Here is a 16,504-nt window from a genome sequence, read left to right as displayed (position 1 = left end):
CACAGAAAAATGCACATTCACACAGCAGCTAAGGTACGTGTGATGATTTTCCCTTTGAGAGGAGGTGTATATTTTGGAAAAAAATCGTAGCAATTTAGAGAAGTGTGGTGAAATGTGACACCTCTGCTGCAGGAGCCATCTACTTCTCTGCGTTACACACCTGTCTGAAAAAGAAACCACACAGAAGTGCATCTGTAGCACAGTGAGGCAAAGTGTAGGTTCACTGGAGACAAACAGGGTGTCTTTAGTGGGAGAAGGGGGCTCCATACTGTGGCAGAGGTTCGCAGAGGACACAGCTGAGGGGGCGGGGGGATCCTTAAATGAGATTGCACGCTGAGTGAAGAAAAAAGATGCTTAGAGATAGGGAGGCAGACAGAGAGTGATGGCTGAATAGAGAGGGCTGAATGGAAGACGATTCACGCCAGCCAGTCACTGAGGGTTGCGAGCTGAATTAAAATCTGCTGTCTTTATTACCACCGAAGAATAGACATCTCACTGTGCTCACTCTGTTGCTGCCTCTTCTGTTTTAATGGGGGAATAGACTAAGGTAGAGGTGAATCAGGAACTAACGATTAACTTTTTCACCCCCTGTCCCCCCATAAATTAAAAATGCAACCCTTTTCATATCATTTACAGCTTATCATGTATGTGTTTTTATTCTGCATTACTTGTGTGAGATCCAGCCATGGTACATAACAAACATCAATACAAACTGGGCTCTCAGAAAGTCTGCCTGATAGACCCTGGTCTCAAATCTGGTGTTTTGACTATATGCTGTTTCACCTTACAACCCCTTAATCACTGTCCTCACTTTTCCTCCCTGCTCTACCTTATCATATTACATCCACCTTCTCTTCCTTCTATCCCCACTCCTCTATTTCCATCCACTATCCTTTCTCTTCAGCTCTCGCCAATGTGGCTGAGTCACACCATACAGATAAAACATCCTAATGAGTGCTGGCAGTGTGTACGAGGACTGAAATCAATATCCTGATCTCAGTCTGGTTGTGAGCTACGGTCATAAGAAACCAGCACACTATCTTTGACAGCAGGCTGTATTATCACTGGTACTTACTTTTGAAAGGGAATACCTCGGTCTCCTCTGAAGTCTAATGGAACAAAGGAGAGTGTGACTGAGTCTGCAGAGGCTCTGGAGAGTGCAGACAGGACTCCAATGCCAGTTTGGCTGCGGGCCATTTAATGTGGACATGCAGGTGAGTGGAGAGAGGCCTGCCAAGAGTGCCCACGGTTGATGTGGTCAGAAAAGCAAATCTTCCCTGTGCTATACCGAAAACGGGATTTGGGACATGGGAACTAATTTTTAAATCTTAAATATATTACTTGATTTGCTTTTGCACCAATAAAACATCACGTTTATTTTTATTTTGTACACAAATACTGCACATTCAATTATCAATGAGTACATTTATTGTTGTGTTTACATCTAAAATCCATTGCAAAAGAAAAAAAAGCCTGTGTGTGTTCTGTGTACTTTTAATCCATGATGTTACACTGCCCCCTGCTGCCCAGTTCTACTCTGTTCAATACTTGGTTATGTATATTGTCTTTTTAGGGTTAGGGTTGTTAGGAAGATGCACAGAAGAAAAAAATTGCACATTCAAGTTATGGCAAGTGTAAGCCTTCAAATGAAGGATTACATTTCTGAGTCTGGGTTATATGTTAAGCACACACAGGGGTTATATTAGACTGAGGTGGCCGACAGGTGCAAACACTTACATTAGGAGAAATGTGCTGCACTCTCAAAAACAATGAAAATATAAAAACACAAATGTGCCAAGTGCCAACACATGAAAATGAAGAAACATCTTCACCAACTTGACAACACATGTGCAGCAGTAAGGAAGGAGGATTCAGGTAATAAGCTAATAGCTTGTGTAACCATTAGCCGATAACCAACCAAGGTTACCTATAAAAAAGCTAAAAAAAATCAAGCCAAAAAAATAGTTTTGACATCATAAAGTGGCAAAAATCTGGTGACCTTTAAAGTGTTTTGCTACTCAGTAGAGAATATATTGTAATCTTTGTGCGGACAATTACAAAAGACACTGCTATTTGAAATCAGCGGTTGTGATAAACCCCTGTTCTATCTCCTTTTGTGTGTGATCTTAGTTATTTTGCAATTCATCATTACATTTTGTTGATGTCTCTCTCTATGAACTTTAAGGTTCTCAAGGTAAGGGCTCAAGGTAAGATACACAAGACATGTCGAAATGCTGATTTATTTTAAATCATGATTTTAAATGTATCTTACAATATTTGAAAAAAGGTTAACAAGTTATTGTCTCCATCATATTCAAAACAAGTGGTGGTATTGAAAATTGATAATATGCTGTTTTGCACACTTATTCATATATTAACATTTTTGAACATTTTCAAAATGTTATGTTAGAGGCAACCATAAAACAAATACTATCTTGTTCAGTCTTGCAAACAGTAGGCCTACATTTGTTATTAAGGGAGACAAAAAAAGGAAATCGTATCTTTGTTGTATTAATTTTGTCCAATATTTTCACATCTATTTCTCTACGTTTGTTTATGATGCACAATCTTAAAGGAATAATCCTTTACTTTCGCCAGTAAATGTATGTGTAATAATAAACTGTATTAAAAATATCAACCAGACTGCTCTCTGCAGCGATGATGCTTTCTGGTGGAGACCACACCCAACATTCAGCGCTAACTTTCGGGCTCCTCCCCCCTGACTGCCCCTTAACTTCCATACTCCCAAAAAACCTCCAGTGTTATCCTAAATCCGCGGTGTGATTTCTGCCACATTAAAAAGTAAGTTGTGTGAACTGTTAATGGTTGTAAGGTCTTACCACATCAGTCCATGCTGTATGTCTTACAGGATCATGTATCTCAGTTTCCCCTCTAGAGCACGGTATCCAGCCTCATCCCCATGTTTTGATGTTGTTGTTCGGACTTCTGGCTAACTTGCTAACTTTAGCTTAGCTGAAGTTATCTGGGAAACAGGCGAGCAAACCACCGTGGGAGATTTGGTGAAAATATGTCTTACAAGTAAAAGAAAAGAGTCTCCATGTGTGTGTGTGTGTGTGTGTGTGTGTGTGTGTGTGTGTGTGTGTGTGTGTGTGTGTGTGTGTGTGTGTGTGTGTGTGTGTGTGTGTGTGTGTGTGTGTGTGTGTTTGTGGATAACGGTAATCTAAGTTGCTAACATGGCCAAGATAACTTTATGGGACCATGGTGTTTTAAAAATGCTATCTATAATGATGGCGTTCGTCTTTTGACGTAAAGTTAAGAAACCTAGTGAAAGTGAACAAGCTTTCAGAATGAAGATAGCTATGAAGCTGGAGTTTGATATAAAGTTATGTTGTCTCACATATCACTGTGTAGTAGCGTTAGCATAAGGCTAAGTCATCTCATCAGTTTGCTAATCATCCGTTACTTAATAAATCTAAATCCATATTTTAGAAACCTCAGTTGTATTCAATGTTTCGTATAATTGAGCATATCAAAGTGTGTTTGTATAAGGCAAATGTATGCAGGGCCACCTCTTCAAAGCAAAAAACTAACCTCACGTCTTTTTGACATGTATTTTTCGCTTAAAAGCTAGTTAAGACAGCCACTTGGAGCTTAAAAGCTAGGCATTTCCAGGTTCAAGCAGGTTGGGTTACATTTGCATTACAGGTATTAACATCATAACCCTGAAATGCCTGTATTTTCATAGAAACAAAAGAAACACATGCCCGGTCTAAACAATAACATGCATGCAAACATCCCTATAAAGTGTTACGTTTTCTACTGAGAAAGGCCATATTATCTAGAAGATGAGAAAATGTAAGGCTGTACATTTGGTTATTTGGCATAGATTTTTAAAACATAATCATACCGAGGTCAAGCAATAGGCAGGCCGGGTCTACAGAAAAGCCAATGTGATGAAGTAACTTGATTTATCAGGTATGTAATCAATACCAAAATCAGTAACGCCTTTCTGGTTATTACAAAAAAGTTGTTTTTCTATTCAGGCTATTTACTATCATATATACCATTTTTGTAATGTTGAATTATTAAAGTATCTATCCATATCACCATTTTTTTATTGTAGGTTAAAGTGTGTTTTAGAATATGGTTTTACATTTAATTTTGAGCTGCTACTTTTGTTCATTGCTTTCTAATGTATCACATTCTCACTTATAACCATTTTAAATCATCCAGCCGGATAACATGGGGTGTTGACGAAGAATTTGGTGAAAGAGGATTTCTATCCATTGCCACTAAGATGATCCACATGTAGCAGAGGAATCCAGAAGAGCTTCAGCGGAGCAGCAGAAATGTCTCCCAAGGTTCCCAGTGGCCAAGGCAGAGGGGATTATTCTGCAGTTCAAGTAGCTGTCCGAGTGCGTCCCCTGCTGCCCAAAGAGCTTCTTCACTGCCACGAGAGCTGCATCACCGTGGACTCGGAGCTGTGTCGTGTTACTCTGGGTCACGACAGACACTTTCTTTGCGACTACCTTTTTGAAGAAACTTGCTGCCAAGACGATGTTTACTCTTTGTCTGTTCAGCCGCTCATAGATGCCTTCTTTCAAGGTTTCAATGCCACAGTGTTTGCCTATGGGCAGACAGGCTCAGGCAAGACTTACACCATCGGGGAAGCTAATATCTGTAAGTGATTTATTTGATCTATTCCATCCAATGTCCACTTTAATTGTTGTCAGCTAAGTTTATTCTGTATTAAAGCTCAGTTTAAACATTACATCCTTTTGCATAGGTCATAAAGTAAATCGCACATTAGTTGGTCTTGTCCAACAAAGTATGCACTGTTCCAATCAAGTTTTACTCTGACAAGTTGTTGCCAATTGTTTGTTTTCTAATTGTGTTTGTAGGTTCCTTTAGAGATGAGGAGCAGGGTATCATCCCCAGGGCTGTTGCAGATGTTTTCAAGCTGCTGGATGAAAATGACCTCAATGACTTCTCTGTCCGCGTCTCCTATCTGGAGGTCTACAAAGAGGAGTTCAATGACCTGCTGGAAGTGGAGACTGCCAGCAAGGACATCCTCATCCGGGAGGATAAAGGCAACATTGGTACAAAATTGACAGCCGGATTTGACTTTGAAAATCTCTTTGTCGTTGTGATATTGAATATTATGCAGCATTTTACTTTTGACTGTTCATTCATGAATTATTCTGCTTTACATTTTTTGTCTCTCTGTCTTCATAGTTCTGTATGGCGTGAAGGAGTGCGAGGTGGAGGGTCTTGATGAGGTGTTGAGTTTACTAGAGTCAGGAAACACAGCCAGGCACACTGGTGCAACCCAAATGAATCAGAACTCCAGCCGGTCACACACCATTTTTACCGTGTATATGGACCAGCGCCGGGGAGCCTCTCGCCTTTATGGGACTGCTGCAAATTCTGGACCGCAAATGTTGTCTTCCAAGTTCCACTTTGTTGACCTTGCGGGGTCAGAGCGCATCTTAAAGACGGGAAACACCGGCGAGAGACTGAAAGAGAGTATCCAGATTAACAGCGGACTTCTGGCTCTGGGAAATGTTATCGGAGCACTCGGAGATCCCAAGAGGAAAGGCTCACACATACCATACAGGGATTCTAAAATCACAAGGTACATTTGAATAAGCTCAGGAAATACTCATTTAATGTATATACTACTGCAGCAGTGCAGGATTTAACAGTGTTTACATTTGCTTACGTGTGATGTTGTTTATAATTTAGGCATTACTACTATGTTGATCATATAATCCTTGTTTCACCCAGGATCCTAAAAGACTCTTTGGGAGGAAATTCAAAAACCCTGATGATTGCCTGCATCAGCCCCTCTTCGTCAGACTTTGATGAGAGCCTGAATACACTAAACTACGCCACAAGGGCCAGAAACATTCAGAACCGGGCGACGGTCAACTGCAAGCGTGAGCCTGATAGGGTAGAAGGGCTGGAGCAACAAATAAAAGCCCTTCGCAGAGCCCTCGAAAACCGCCAGCGCTCAGAGACCCGCATAATTTCTCACGCGGATCCAAGCAGGAGACCTCGACTTGGAGAGGGAGAGATCAGCAGACTGCAGGCTCAGAGCGCCCACTACAGGACGTGCACAGACACTGCCTACAGGTGAGAGCACATTGATTGTGCAAGATGAATACTTCATTCTCTATTAAGTGGTAAGATCATTTGTGATTTACTAGTATGTACAGTATATGTATAAGCCGTTGGTCCCAGTGCACAAGTTATTTCCTTTAAACAATGGTACTCAAATTACCTCCATAATATTAACTTTACTAATTCTCAAAAATATATATCCTAATTAAATGGAAAATTCCATTAGGAGGCCAAATCCTACAAACAAGTATTACGCAGCGTCCACACGGCGGCGTGCGTTGAAGTTTGCCGGCGGGCATGTCTGACACTCGACCAACAACCAATCACATGAATCTCCCGCCCCAGACACACAAGCACGCCGTTTGATTGGCTAGAGCTTGTACTGGCATATGATTTGATTGGCTGACGATTCCGCCGAAGCTTGAAAAGTTGAACATTGCTCAACTTTTGAAGCGAGCAAAGCGAAGCAACGCTCCCACAATGCAGTTCGGCAAAGCGTGACGTCACCCCATTCAAAGTGAATGGGCAGAAGTGTTGAAGCTTCAACGCACGCCGCCGTGTGGACGGGCCGTTAGAGTATCTGTTCAGCCAAAGCTCAATATATAGTAGCTTATGTCTTTTTTGTGATAAAACTCTACTGACATTAAAAAAACTATTGAAATAAAAGCTATACCTTTGCAATGCCATATTTCCTCCTTTCATCAACATTGCCTTTGTATTTTAGGTACAGCCAGAGACCGGCTATGGCTATCGATTTTATCGAGTGTAGCTCTTTACTAAAATAAAAGGACATCTTTGTTTACTGTTTCTTTTATATGTAAAACATGGCACCCTCTCTGGCAAACAGTGATGTTTGGTGGCATAAAGCTACAGGCAGTATCATCTTGACGAGACTTCATTCACTGGAGAGTTACTTGTCTCTCAGCATGACTATGACATGAGTTTTCCTTGAGTTTCATTCATTGTATGTTAAAGAGGTGCTGCCTTCCTTCACATAATCTATTTTAAATATATCCCAGGTTGCTGCGGGAGCTGCAGAGTGAAGGGGCTCTGAGTGCAGAGCAGAGTCTGAGAGTGAAGGAGTGGCTGTGCTCAGTGGAGGAGGAGCGCAGCGGACTGACCACGGGCTCCGGACCTGACAGCGGCATTGAGAACAGCTCCAATGAAGACACTGTTGGGTTGAGGAGAGGCTGGCCCTCTGTGAGGAACCAGGTCTGTCTCTTTATTCAAATGTTTTAGTCATAACCCTAGGTACCCTTTACAAATATATAACTATATGTGTTACTAACTCAGGATCCAGAGGCTGCGGAGGAGAGGTGGAGCCTTGAGCATGGAGAGAAAGAGGAAAGTATGGACATGCTTCAAGCACAGATCCAGCGGCTGGAGGGAGAGAACACAGACTTTTTAGCTGCTCTGGAGGACGCTATGGAGCAATACAAGCAGCAGGTAAGACCCAGAGCAATTCTAATACAGTTTTCCCATTAGGGCATTTCCCAGAGTAATCATGGCATCACATATTTATGTACTTGGTCAAAACAGGGTAGGGTCAGATAGGGTGCGATGATCCTGATTATAATATAATATCGTAAAATGGACTGATTTTCACTTCAAGTTTTTGCTTTGTTGTCTTTGCTGATTTGTTACTTATTTGATTCATTTCCTTCTGTGTCAGAGTGATAAGCTGCAGGAGCAACAGGACTTGATAGCAGAGCTGCAGTGTCTGCTGTCCACTCCAGGGCTGACGGGCCTGGGCCATAACCTGAGACCCCGGCCTCACACAGCCCCTATCGGCTCCCTGGTACACAGTCAGAATGGAGGCAAACACAGACAGGTAACCAAGCAGCTAGTTCTTTGGCCTATGGTCTTGTGTGTATGTTTAAAGTGGACCTATCATGCTATATTTGAAACATATATTGTAGGGCCATACCTATATAAAACATGTCAAAATACCAAACAGGTCATGCATTTTAGCCATGCCTCATTTCGCTCTATTTGCTCTATTCCAGCCCTGTCTTCACAAGGGCTGATTCTGTGGCAAATGAGCTGCAGCTGACCACGCCCCCCTGCAAAGGAGGGGGCCGAGTTAGGAGCGTCATGTTACCATGCTGTTACCATGCCAGGCAACCTCTCATTCCCCGGATAGGTGGAGAGTTGTCCATATAGGCGGAGCTCCCTGTTTCTGACGTCAGAACAATTTCAAATCTGGATCAGTCTGTATCAGATCCGTTGCAGCCCCGTTTTTAGAGATTTGGGTACGGAGGAAAAGAGAGAGGGTTGTGTTTTCTGACACTTGGTGAGTTCCCTGACACACCGGGGACACATATTCATGTATAAAAGACGTACAAAAGTGCATTTTGCATGATAGGTCCCCTTTAAGGTAAAGTGGTAAGAAATAGAAGTATGATGTAGCTTCCCAATGTGTTGATCTGTGGGTTTATTTGTGTGTGCAGATCAGTCCAGTGGGCTATCTTGGTGATGGGATGTTTGGTGATCAGGATGGTAGCCTGTATGAGGAGCAGCAGAACCTAAGAGGAGCAGAGCTTGAGGACACAGAAGAAGAAGAAGAAGAGGCCAGACTTTACGACCTCAGCCTGGAGAGACGCCAGTATGTTGTGTTTCTAAGAAATCATGGCTTGCAACTTAGACTATTTAAAACGAGTGTTGATCAAAACAAAAAATACATGCACATGTGATCATGTTATGTGTGTGAAATATATGTGTAATGTTTATAATTCTGTCAGACAGGTGAACATGACCTGGACCAGGAGGAACGCGCTGTCAGGAGCACCAGCAGTGGGTGTGAGAGGTCTTATCTCTCTGCCTTATCCGGACCAGCACCGCTGTTTAGCCAGAAAAGCATGTACGTCGTTTTTTGCTTCCTTTTATTAGTCTCTACATGGTGTTTCAATGTTCACACATCAGCCAGTTTACACCCAAATAGAATTTGGGAAACCATATAGGGCGTAACGATCTGTGATGGTACTTGAGGAAGATCTCACAGAAGGGTTTGAACCCTGTCTGCCTTCTTGAAGCTCGGTCACCTTCCTCATGATACCACCATGCTGACCTCCAGTGTTTTCTCTCAAATCTCTGTTTAGCCAACTCCAGTGCTGGGGAGACATCTGTGCGTGAAAGTCTGAAGAGTTTTGAAGGTGTTTCAGACAGGGGTCTTCTTCAGGCACAGCAGAAGATCAGGGAGCTCTCTGTCACCATCCGTTTGAAGGAGGAACTCATCAAGGAGCTGGTCAAAACGGGTAACAATTCCCATTTCGTTTCCTTGGCTAAATCTTTTCCAAATAAAGGTTTTCTTTTGTGTCTTTACACTTCACTTTTTTTTTTAGGTAAGGATGCTCAGGCCCTGAACAAGCAGTACAGCCATAAGATCACGGCTCTGGAGCGTGAAGCTGTTCAGGCTCGACAGGAGCTGCAGGAGGCCCAACGGCAGCTGCAGGATCTGGAGAGGCAAGAGAGGGACGTCAGCGCATCGGACAAGACCAGAGCTCAGGAATGTCGCAGGAAGATAGCTGCTGCTCAGAGCAAAGTCCAGGTTTGACTGCCACACCTCTGTATTTATACCTCATATTACATAGGCCTTGCCTTGTTATACATAGGCAAAACAACTAGGAGGTCATGATGCTGATTTGAGTTGATATTCGATGTAGGGTTCCAGGATTTAGATAAAATATAGAAGTGTGATTTGTTTGACTGATATCAAAATTGCTGTGTGATTCAAAAATATTGGAGAGTGTTAATTTTCACATCATTATTTTTGTTTTTCGATATATGATTAATGATCATAGGGGGATTTTTGCGTTGATCTTTCCCAAACAATTTTTTTTTGGAATGGTGTTGTTGGGTTAGATTTGGCCTCCTGCGATTCAGATATCACACTAGTCAAAATATTGCTTTTTCAATAAAATTCCCAATAATTGTTCTGCCCTAATCTGAAAGAATAATGTCGTGCTAAGATGCTTTTTTAAAACTAATTATCTTTTTCTGATATGCAAATGCAGCAAAAATACTGCACTATTCTTTATTTATATATTTGTTTTGACATTCTGAAATTGAAAACGTGTATGGTTTTGTGTTAGGTTCTCAGTCAGCGTCAGAGGGACACCGCTCGCCTCGCTAACCTTCCTGCCCAGAGCGAGCGGCGAGTGTTGGAGCTGGAGCGAAGCGTTCAGAGCATGAGGACGCAGCAGGAGCAGCTGCAGAAGAGGCTGCGCCAGGAGAGTCAGCAGAAACGACGTCTGGAGACCGAGATGCAAAGAAGAACCCACAGAGTCAAGGTACCTCGGCTGACACCCAAAGTATCAGCACTGTATAAGAGTTGGACTGATTCATCCCTTCATATTGCAAAATAATAATTTTGTATACATTTTCAAATGGTGTTTTATTAGAAAACCAAGGCTCATTTAAGTCATTGTAGCTAATTACAAATATTTAATATGATTTAAATGCACAGTATCAGGAAACCGCTACAAAGCCACAGATCTGTTGTTATTTGTTTTGCTTTTAATTCCCAATTACTACATTTAGAACCAAGCTTGTTGTAGTTCATTGCAAATCACTATTTTTTTCTAAGTCGGAAAAAATACATCCCGGCCACGTCCAAATGTCTGGCAATGGTTTGTAGGAAAACATATTGATCTTTATCTTCCTTTCTTCCTCCTCTCCATCTCTTCTCTAGGAACTTGAGATTAAAAATGAGCAGCAGCAGAAGATCCTCAGGATAAAGACAGAGGAGGTCGCTGCCTTCCAGAGGCAGAGACGCAGCGGCAGTAACGGCTCTGTCATCTCATTGGAAGAACAACAGGTGGAAACCTCATGGAGATTATTACACCCCTTTGTCATTTTGGTGCCTTACATTTCTCTTGCTGGGCTGTCATTCCCCTTCATCCTCAGTTTGTGTGTCTGTCTCTATTTCCGCATGACCGGTTGGCTTTTTGTGTCTTGACCCTCTGTGAGCAGAAGATTGAGGAACAAAAACGCTGGCTGGATGAGGAAATGGAGCGGGTACTGGGCCAGCGGAAGGAACTGGAAGATCTGGAAGGAGAGCTCACTAAACGAGAAACAATCCTGGCCAAGAAGGAAGCCCTGCTGCAGGAACGCAGCGGACTGGAGACAAAGAGGCTTCGCTCCAGTCAGGTATAAACAATCACAAACAACTCAATTCAGTGACAAGAAAGCAAGTACATGCTGAGCATTTTTTAACTCATTTTCTCCCCAGGCACTGAGTCAAAACCTTGTGACTCTGACGGGGCGCATTGAGTCACTTGAGCAAGAGTTGAGTGAGAGGAATGGACAACTTCGCAGCAGCAGTGCTCAAGACTCACAACAGATTCGTCAGGAGATCTCCAACCTGCGGCAAGAGAAAGATTCCCTGCTCAAACAGAGAGTGGAGCTGGACGATAAGCTGCGGCAGGGCAGCCTGCTCTCACCTGAGGTCAGATATCACTCTGGGGTTTAAGTACCAACAGAAAAAAAGACCTATATAAGAAGGGATAGGATTTGTTTTTTGTTTTGTTATGGTACAGATGGCTTTTCTTGCAAGAGGAATATAATTGTATTTCAAAGTAAGAGATATTTCTGTTCAACAAACCTGAATTCAGGACTTACATGGCACTATTAGGAAATATGACTAGCCGTAACAAATCGGTGATAATGTTTGTTTTTGACTGAATGTTCACACTCTAATTAAGTCCATCTGTTCCCTCTGACATTTGAAGGAGGAGCGAACACTTTTCCAGTTGGACGAGGCGATCGAGGCTCTGGATGCCGCCATCGAGTACAAAAATGAGGCCATCACTCAGAGACAGAGACAGCTGAGGGCTTCTGCCAGTATGCTCTCCCAGTGGGAGGTGAACCTTATGGCCAAACTCAGTTACCTCTCGGCCTCTGAGACCAGAGCTCTGCTGTGCAAGTACTTTGACAAGGTCTGTACACAAATAAAAAGAGATTCCGGCCTACTTAACCATTACAAAATGCGATATGTACTACTTTCAATCGAAAAGCTGGCTGGTTGATCACACCACACTAATGTTATTTGAGTATGAATAACATTAAAAGACCATACTCCTTCCTGTTCCTTCCTTCCTGTATCCTTGTTGGATAAGACTCTTAATACATTCAGCAATATTCAGGCTGAACAGTGTTGCTGTTTCCTGCAGGTTGTGACTCTGCGTGAGGAGGAGCGTAAGCTGCAGCTGGCCCTGGCTGAGCTGGAGATGCAGCTGGACGAGCAGCAGAAGCTGGTGCAGTGGCTGGACAACGCTCTGGATCGCACCCAGCTGGACACCGACCGCCGGCTCACACAGCAGCAGAAGGAGCACGAGAGGAGTGTGCAGCTCTTACTGCAGCAGTGTCGAGGTGCGGGTCACATGGACTAAAAATACATGTATTGTCTCTCACTAAATTAAAAGGTTTCCTGCATGTGTTTTTGTGCTTGCACCACCATAAAACATATTATAAAATCATCACTCTGGTCTAAACTGGACATATTTAAGGTTACCAGGTAGAACTGAAATTGAAGGTAATGCGAAAAGTCAAGTTCCATTTTTGTGTTAGAAAATATATATATATTTTTATTACATTATTTACATAATCAACTTATAAAATAATCAAAACGTGCATACTATGGTGTGTGCCCCACAGACCAAATAGACGAGGGCCTGGCAGGAAGGCAGCGGCAGTATGAAGGATGGATTCATAACCTCAGCATGGAGCTGAACCACTACAAAGCAGCACACCTGGAACTAAGCAACAAACTCAGGGAGCTCTGTGGTCCAGGCAGCCACCCAAAGGAGCATACTAAAGGTACAAGATCAGATCAAAGTGTTGTTGCTTTTAACATGTATGGTTACATAATCATTGTGTTTACAGCTTCCAGCAAGATGCCTTTGGCTATCCAAGCTATAATTTGCTTCTTGCCAAAAAAAAAACTTGAGTGCAAATACACTTCCACATATCCTGAGGCACATCCACTTTTTTAAGATCATTTGTTACCCTCAGATCCTTACATCGATTCATATCAGCTTCTGTGCCTGTGTGGGAAAAGCTGCACTGGTGTATTGCTGAGGAACCAGGATACATATTTCCTTTGGGCTAAAACTAATTATTATTTTCTTTATCCAGAATTATTTTCTCAAAAAAAACAACTTACTCTTTAAAATGGCAGAAGGTAAAAAATAGTTTAAATATCCCCAACTTTCCTAAAGCCTGAAGTTACATCTTTAACATTTTGTGTTGTTGAATAGAAGACTCTGGTTGAAGGTATTCTTGCTTTTTAACCATAACAACGCATTTCCTTCCTTTCTGAGGACATGCACAACCCACACTCCAAACAGATGCAAATTGAGCAATGCAGTAGCATGAGCTAATACTAACTTCATAAATGTATCATTGTTAAGATTTTAGTTTACTTTTCGCAGGCTTTCTTTGTGAAATGTTAATACAAAAACAATAACCAGTAGCTGCAGCTGTCTGATACATGTGTTTAAGTAAAAAAACACAACATTTCTATCTGAAATGCTCAGTAGAAGTTAATCGATTACATTTCCATCACTGCCGTCTAAGGTAAACGTTGATTTGCTTGCAGGAATGTCATTTGGCTTTCTGTTTCTTTGATCAGATATTTAGCCCTCAGATCTGTTTTTAACATTGGTTTTGATTCAGTAAGTTCCATGTAGTAGCATTCCTATCTGACGGCTCGAACTCTCCTTTTGACGTGTTGTCCTTCGATGTAGCATATGATGGAAGAGCAGCAGGTGTTGGCAGCATGGAGAAGTTGACCCGCTTCCCTGAGGACAGTAGCGGGGGCAGGAGCCCGGACCAGGCCTGCAGGTCCCGGGAGGAGATGCGTGAGCTGGTGAACACTCCCCTCCCGTCCACATGGAGGCGCTCCTCTCTCCCCACGGAGGAACCTGCTGTCATGGAGGAGCTGTGGCTCCAGGCAGCGGGGGACGTTCCTGTTAACCGTGTAGTTCAAACTGGGGCGGGGTCCTGGGGCGGGTCGGTCCCAATGCCTGTGGTGAAGTCTCGCAGAGAGTCGCGGTGTTCCAGCCTTAACATTGGACCACTGACTTCCAACAATTCATTAATTGATGTACGGAAGAATCCTGTCTGAAAAGAACTGTATTGTGGCCCTTAAAGTGGCAATAGACAACTTTTAACCCCCTCCCTTCCCAGCGTTACCAATGTTTTCATTTTCCTCAGAGCCTACTATTAACACCAAAGTTATTGACTTGGAAAAAAGCAAGAAATATTTTGAAATATATGTTATTATAATGAATTCTCAATGCTGCAGAGCATTATAATGTCCACAGCTTTTCTGCCAACAGGAGTCTCTCCGAACGACTCAACTACAAAGTTTTATGCAAATGATGCGCAATGACATTGCGACTGTTTTGTCATTATCTAGCGACTAGCTAGTGCTGGCTTCTTTTCATTTACAAACAGCTGGCAACACTTCACAGGACACACTGCATTTTATTTTTAACAGCTTTGTGCCGTAAACCAAGCCTTCATTTTCCCAGGAGATTTGCAGAATGAAAAGCGAGGCTTATAAGGTACCAATCTTAATGTTAATAATGTCATTACTCTACAGCCATTGTGCAATCAACATTTATAATCATGAGTTAAAACAACTTGTCTATTGCCAGTTTTGGGCGTTTCGCTTAGATTTTTGTTTTGTTTCAGAAAAGTTTGTCCTATAAACTGTCTTTTGTACTTGTATATAACATTTTTTTTAATAAGCAAGGACACCCACTAATTTTTTATATAAAGCACTTTCACTAAGGTAAAGTATTTGTTTCCATGTCATACAGAATTTGTAGGTATATTGTCCTGCCAACCGGGAACAAAGAGGAAGTATTTGCATCATGACAAACAGGATGTGCTCTAAACATGTAGTCTTGTGACCTTCTACAGTATTTTATATTAAAATGTTTTTCCGTATTACTTGTGCACATTATGTTTTTGCAATTTTAATTTAATGGCTGAGGTAATGTAGTCTTTGCATATAAAGCTAGACCTTTGATGCAATGTTGCTTTCATGTTTGTGGAAATGTGTTCAGTCGTACACTGTGTCTCAGGATTTTAACATGTTTTTGCATTAAGTTGTTTCCATAGTTCTTGTTATTGTTGGCCTTGGTTTCCTAAAGTGTCGGTTTCAGGCTGGACATGACTGTGTGGAGGTGTATGGTTTGCAGTTGCACACACCAGCATTCAGGATGTGGTTTGAGGAACTCCAGTTTGCAAATGTTCCAGTAGGTGGAGGTAAATACTTACCTCGACCAGCATGTGGACTTTTATGCTAAGTGTGTGATGTGGACACATGTAGTGATTTACTATCTGCAACATGGCAGACATTCACTACATTCTGCCATGATAATGTCCTGTCCCAAATCAATTAGAAAATAATCAACAATGCATTTTACTATAATGAGTGCATGAAAATAATGATTCAGTAAGGAACAGTGTAATGTATTCTCTAATTTGGGATGATCCTGCATTGAATTGGAAGGATGGTTACCCTATCACCATCCTAGTTTCTGTTTTCATGTCCCAAACAAGCCAAAGTATAGGATCCGTCGATGAAAAACTCAGAGGATCATTTCCTTTGAAAAACAAATAAGACAAAGCATTCTCATCTGCATTGAACCTTTTTGCCATCATATGTATTGTTACATGAACATTTGTTTACCTGGTCATCTCACTAGCTTGCAGAGAAATTCAACCTTGTGAGATGGAAGTGTCAAACAATCTGAGCAGCAGAGGGCGGTATATCCTCAACCTGAGTCCAATATTTCTGAGCTCATCTCCATGAGGGTCAGCAACAGTGTTATTTCACCCTGGGCTAAAACTCGAAACCAAACCAGGTTAAGAGAAAGTGCAAGTGTTGGTAGTGAATATGTGCAGTTAGAAAGGAGCATATGTATTTGTTTGAGCAATATGTTCAATTAATTATTTAAGTTTGTTTTTTATTAAGTTTAACTTTTCCTGATCCTGAGAGGGGAAATTCAGCATATAGATAGACAGGTACAGATAAACACAGAAGTACAATACACATATAGTTTAATGGGTGATTACATTTGGGGGAATAATTACAGAAAGAATTGCAAATCTTAAAATGGTCCAAAAATTCAAAAAAAGCGGAAGTTGGGAAATATTGGGGCATTAATTTGGGCCAAATCATTTGTTTAATTATTGGATAGAGATGATCATCTTGACTGAGGGGCTGAGATGATGCATTTCATTTTGACAACATGTCTGAACCATAGCCATAATTAGTTAAGACTAAATATAAATATTAGCCATTGGGGAACAATCTTCCGTGTACAGTGGGTCTTATGATTTTGCCCAAAAATATGTGTTTCTTTACTAAATATGAATACGGGGTTGGAGAGCACACTTGAGCTTT

At 41.8% G+C, this 16,504-nt stretch overlaps 1 protein-coding gene across 2 annotated transcripts; it reads left to right on the top strand.

Moving 5' to 3' along the window:
- Positions 1–2,711: 2,711 nt before the first annotated feature.
- kif7 (kinesin family member 7) lies at positions 2,712–15,050 on the top strand. Of its 2 annotated transcripts, XM_034079676.1 has the most exons (21): positions 2,730–2,802; positions 2,885–3,039; positions 4,195–4,641; positions 4,863–5,060; positions 5,197–5,596; positions 5,749–6,096; positions 7,104–7,296; positions 7,378–7,530; positions 7,757–7,915; positions 8,535–8,689; positions 8,826–8,944; positions 9,183–9,338; positions 9,426–9,631; positions 10,176–10,373; positions 10,775–10,900; positions 11,056–11,232; positions 11,315–11,530; positions 11,814–12,020; positions 12,255–12,453; positions 12,739–12,900; positions 13,830–15,050. In XM_034079676.1, the coding sequence occupies exons 3-21, from the start codon at positions 4,311–4,313 to the stop codon at positions 14,207–14,209; spliced, it is 4,083 nt and encodes a 1,360-aa protein (XP_033935567.1). In that variant the 5' UTR covers positions 2,730–2,802; positions 2,885–3,039; positions 4,195–4,310; the 3' UTR covers positions 14,210–15,050. The 2 variants fall into 2 exon arrangements, with proteins under 2 accessions (XP_033935563.1, XP_033935567.1); XM_034079672.2 differs by lacking the exon at positions 2,885–3,039 and having other exon boundaries at positions 2,712–2,802.
- Positions 15,051–16,504: the final 1,454 nt, after the last annotated feature.

This window comes from Pseudochaenichthys georgianus, chromosome 3 (genome assembly GCF_902827115.2).
Source record: "Pseudochaenichthys georgianus chromosome 3, fPseGeo1.2, whole genome shotgun sequence".
Taxonomy (NCBI): domain Eukaryota; kingdom Metazoa; phylum Chordata; class Actinopteri; order Perciformes; family Channichthyidae; genus Pseudochaenichthys; species Pseudochaenichthys georgianus.
This window is presented reverse-complemented; position numbering and strand designations above follow the sequence as displayed.

What these genes read in the sequence shown, in the direction of transcription:
- kif7 (XM_034079672.2), top strand. Translation starts at nt 4,311, where the DNA reads ATGTCTCCCAAGGTTCCCAGTGGCCAAGGCAGAGGGGATTATTCTGCA. An exon ending in TGCACAGACACTGCCTACAG is followed by an intron (nt 6,097 to 7,103) that starts GTGAGAGCACAT and finishes AATATATCCCAG; the next exon opens with GTTGCTGCGGGAGCTGCAGA. An exon ending in AGAGGCTTCGCTCCAGTCAG is followed by an intron (nt 11,233 to 11,314) that starts GTATAAACAATC and finishes TTTTCTCCCCAG; the next exon opens with GCACTGAGTCAAAACCTTGT.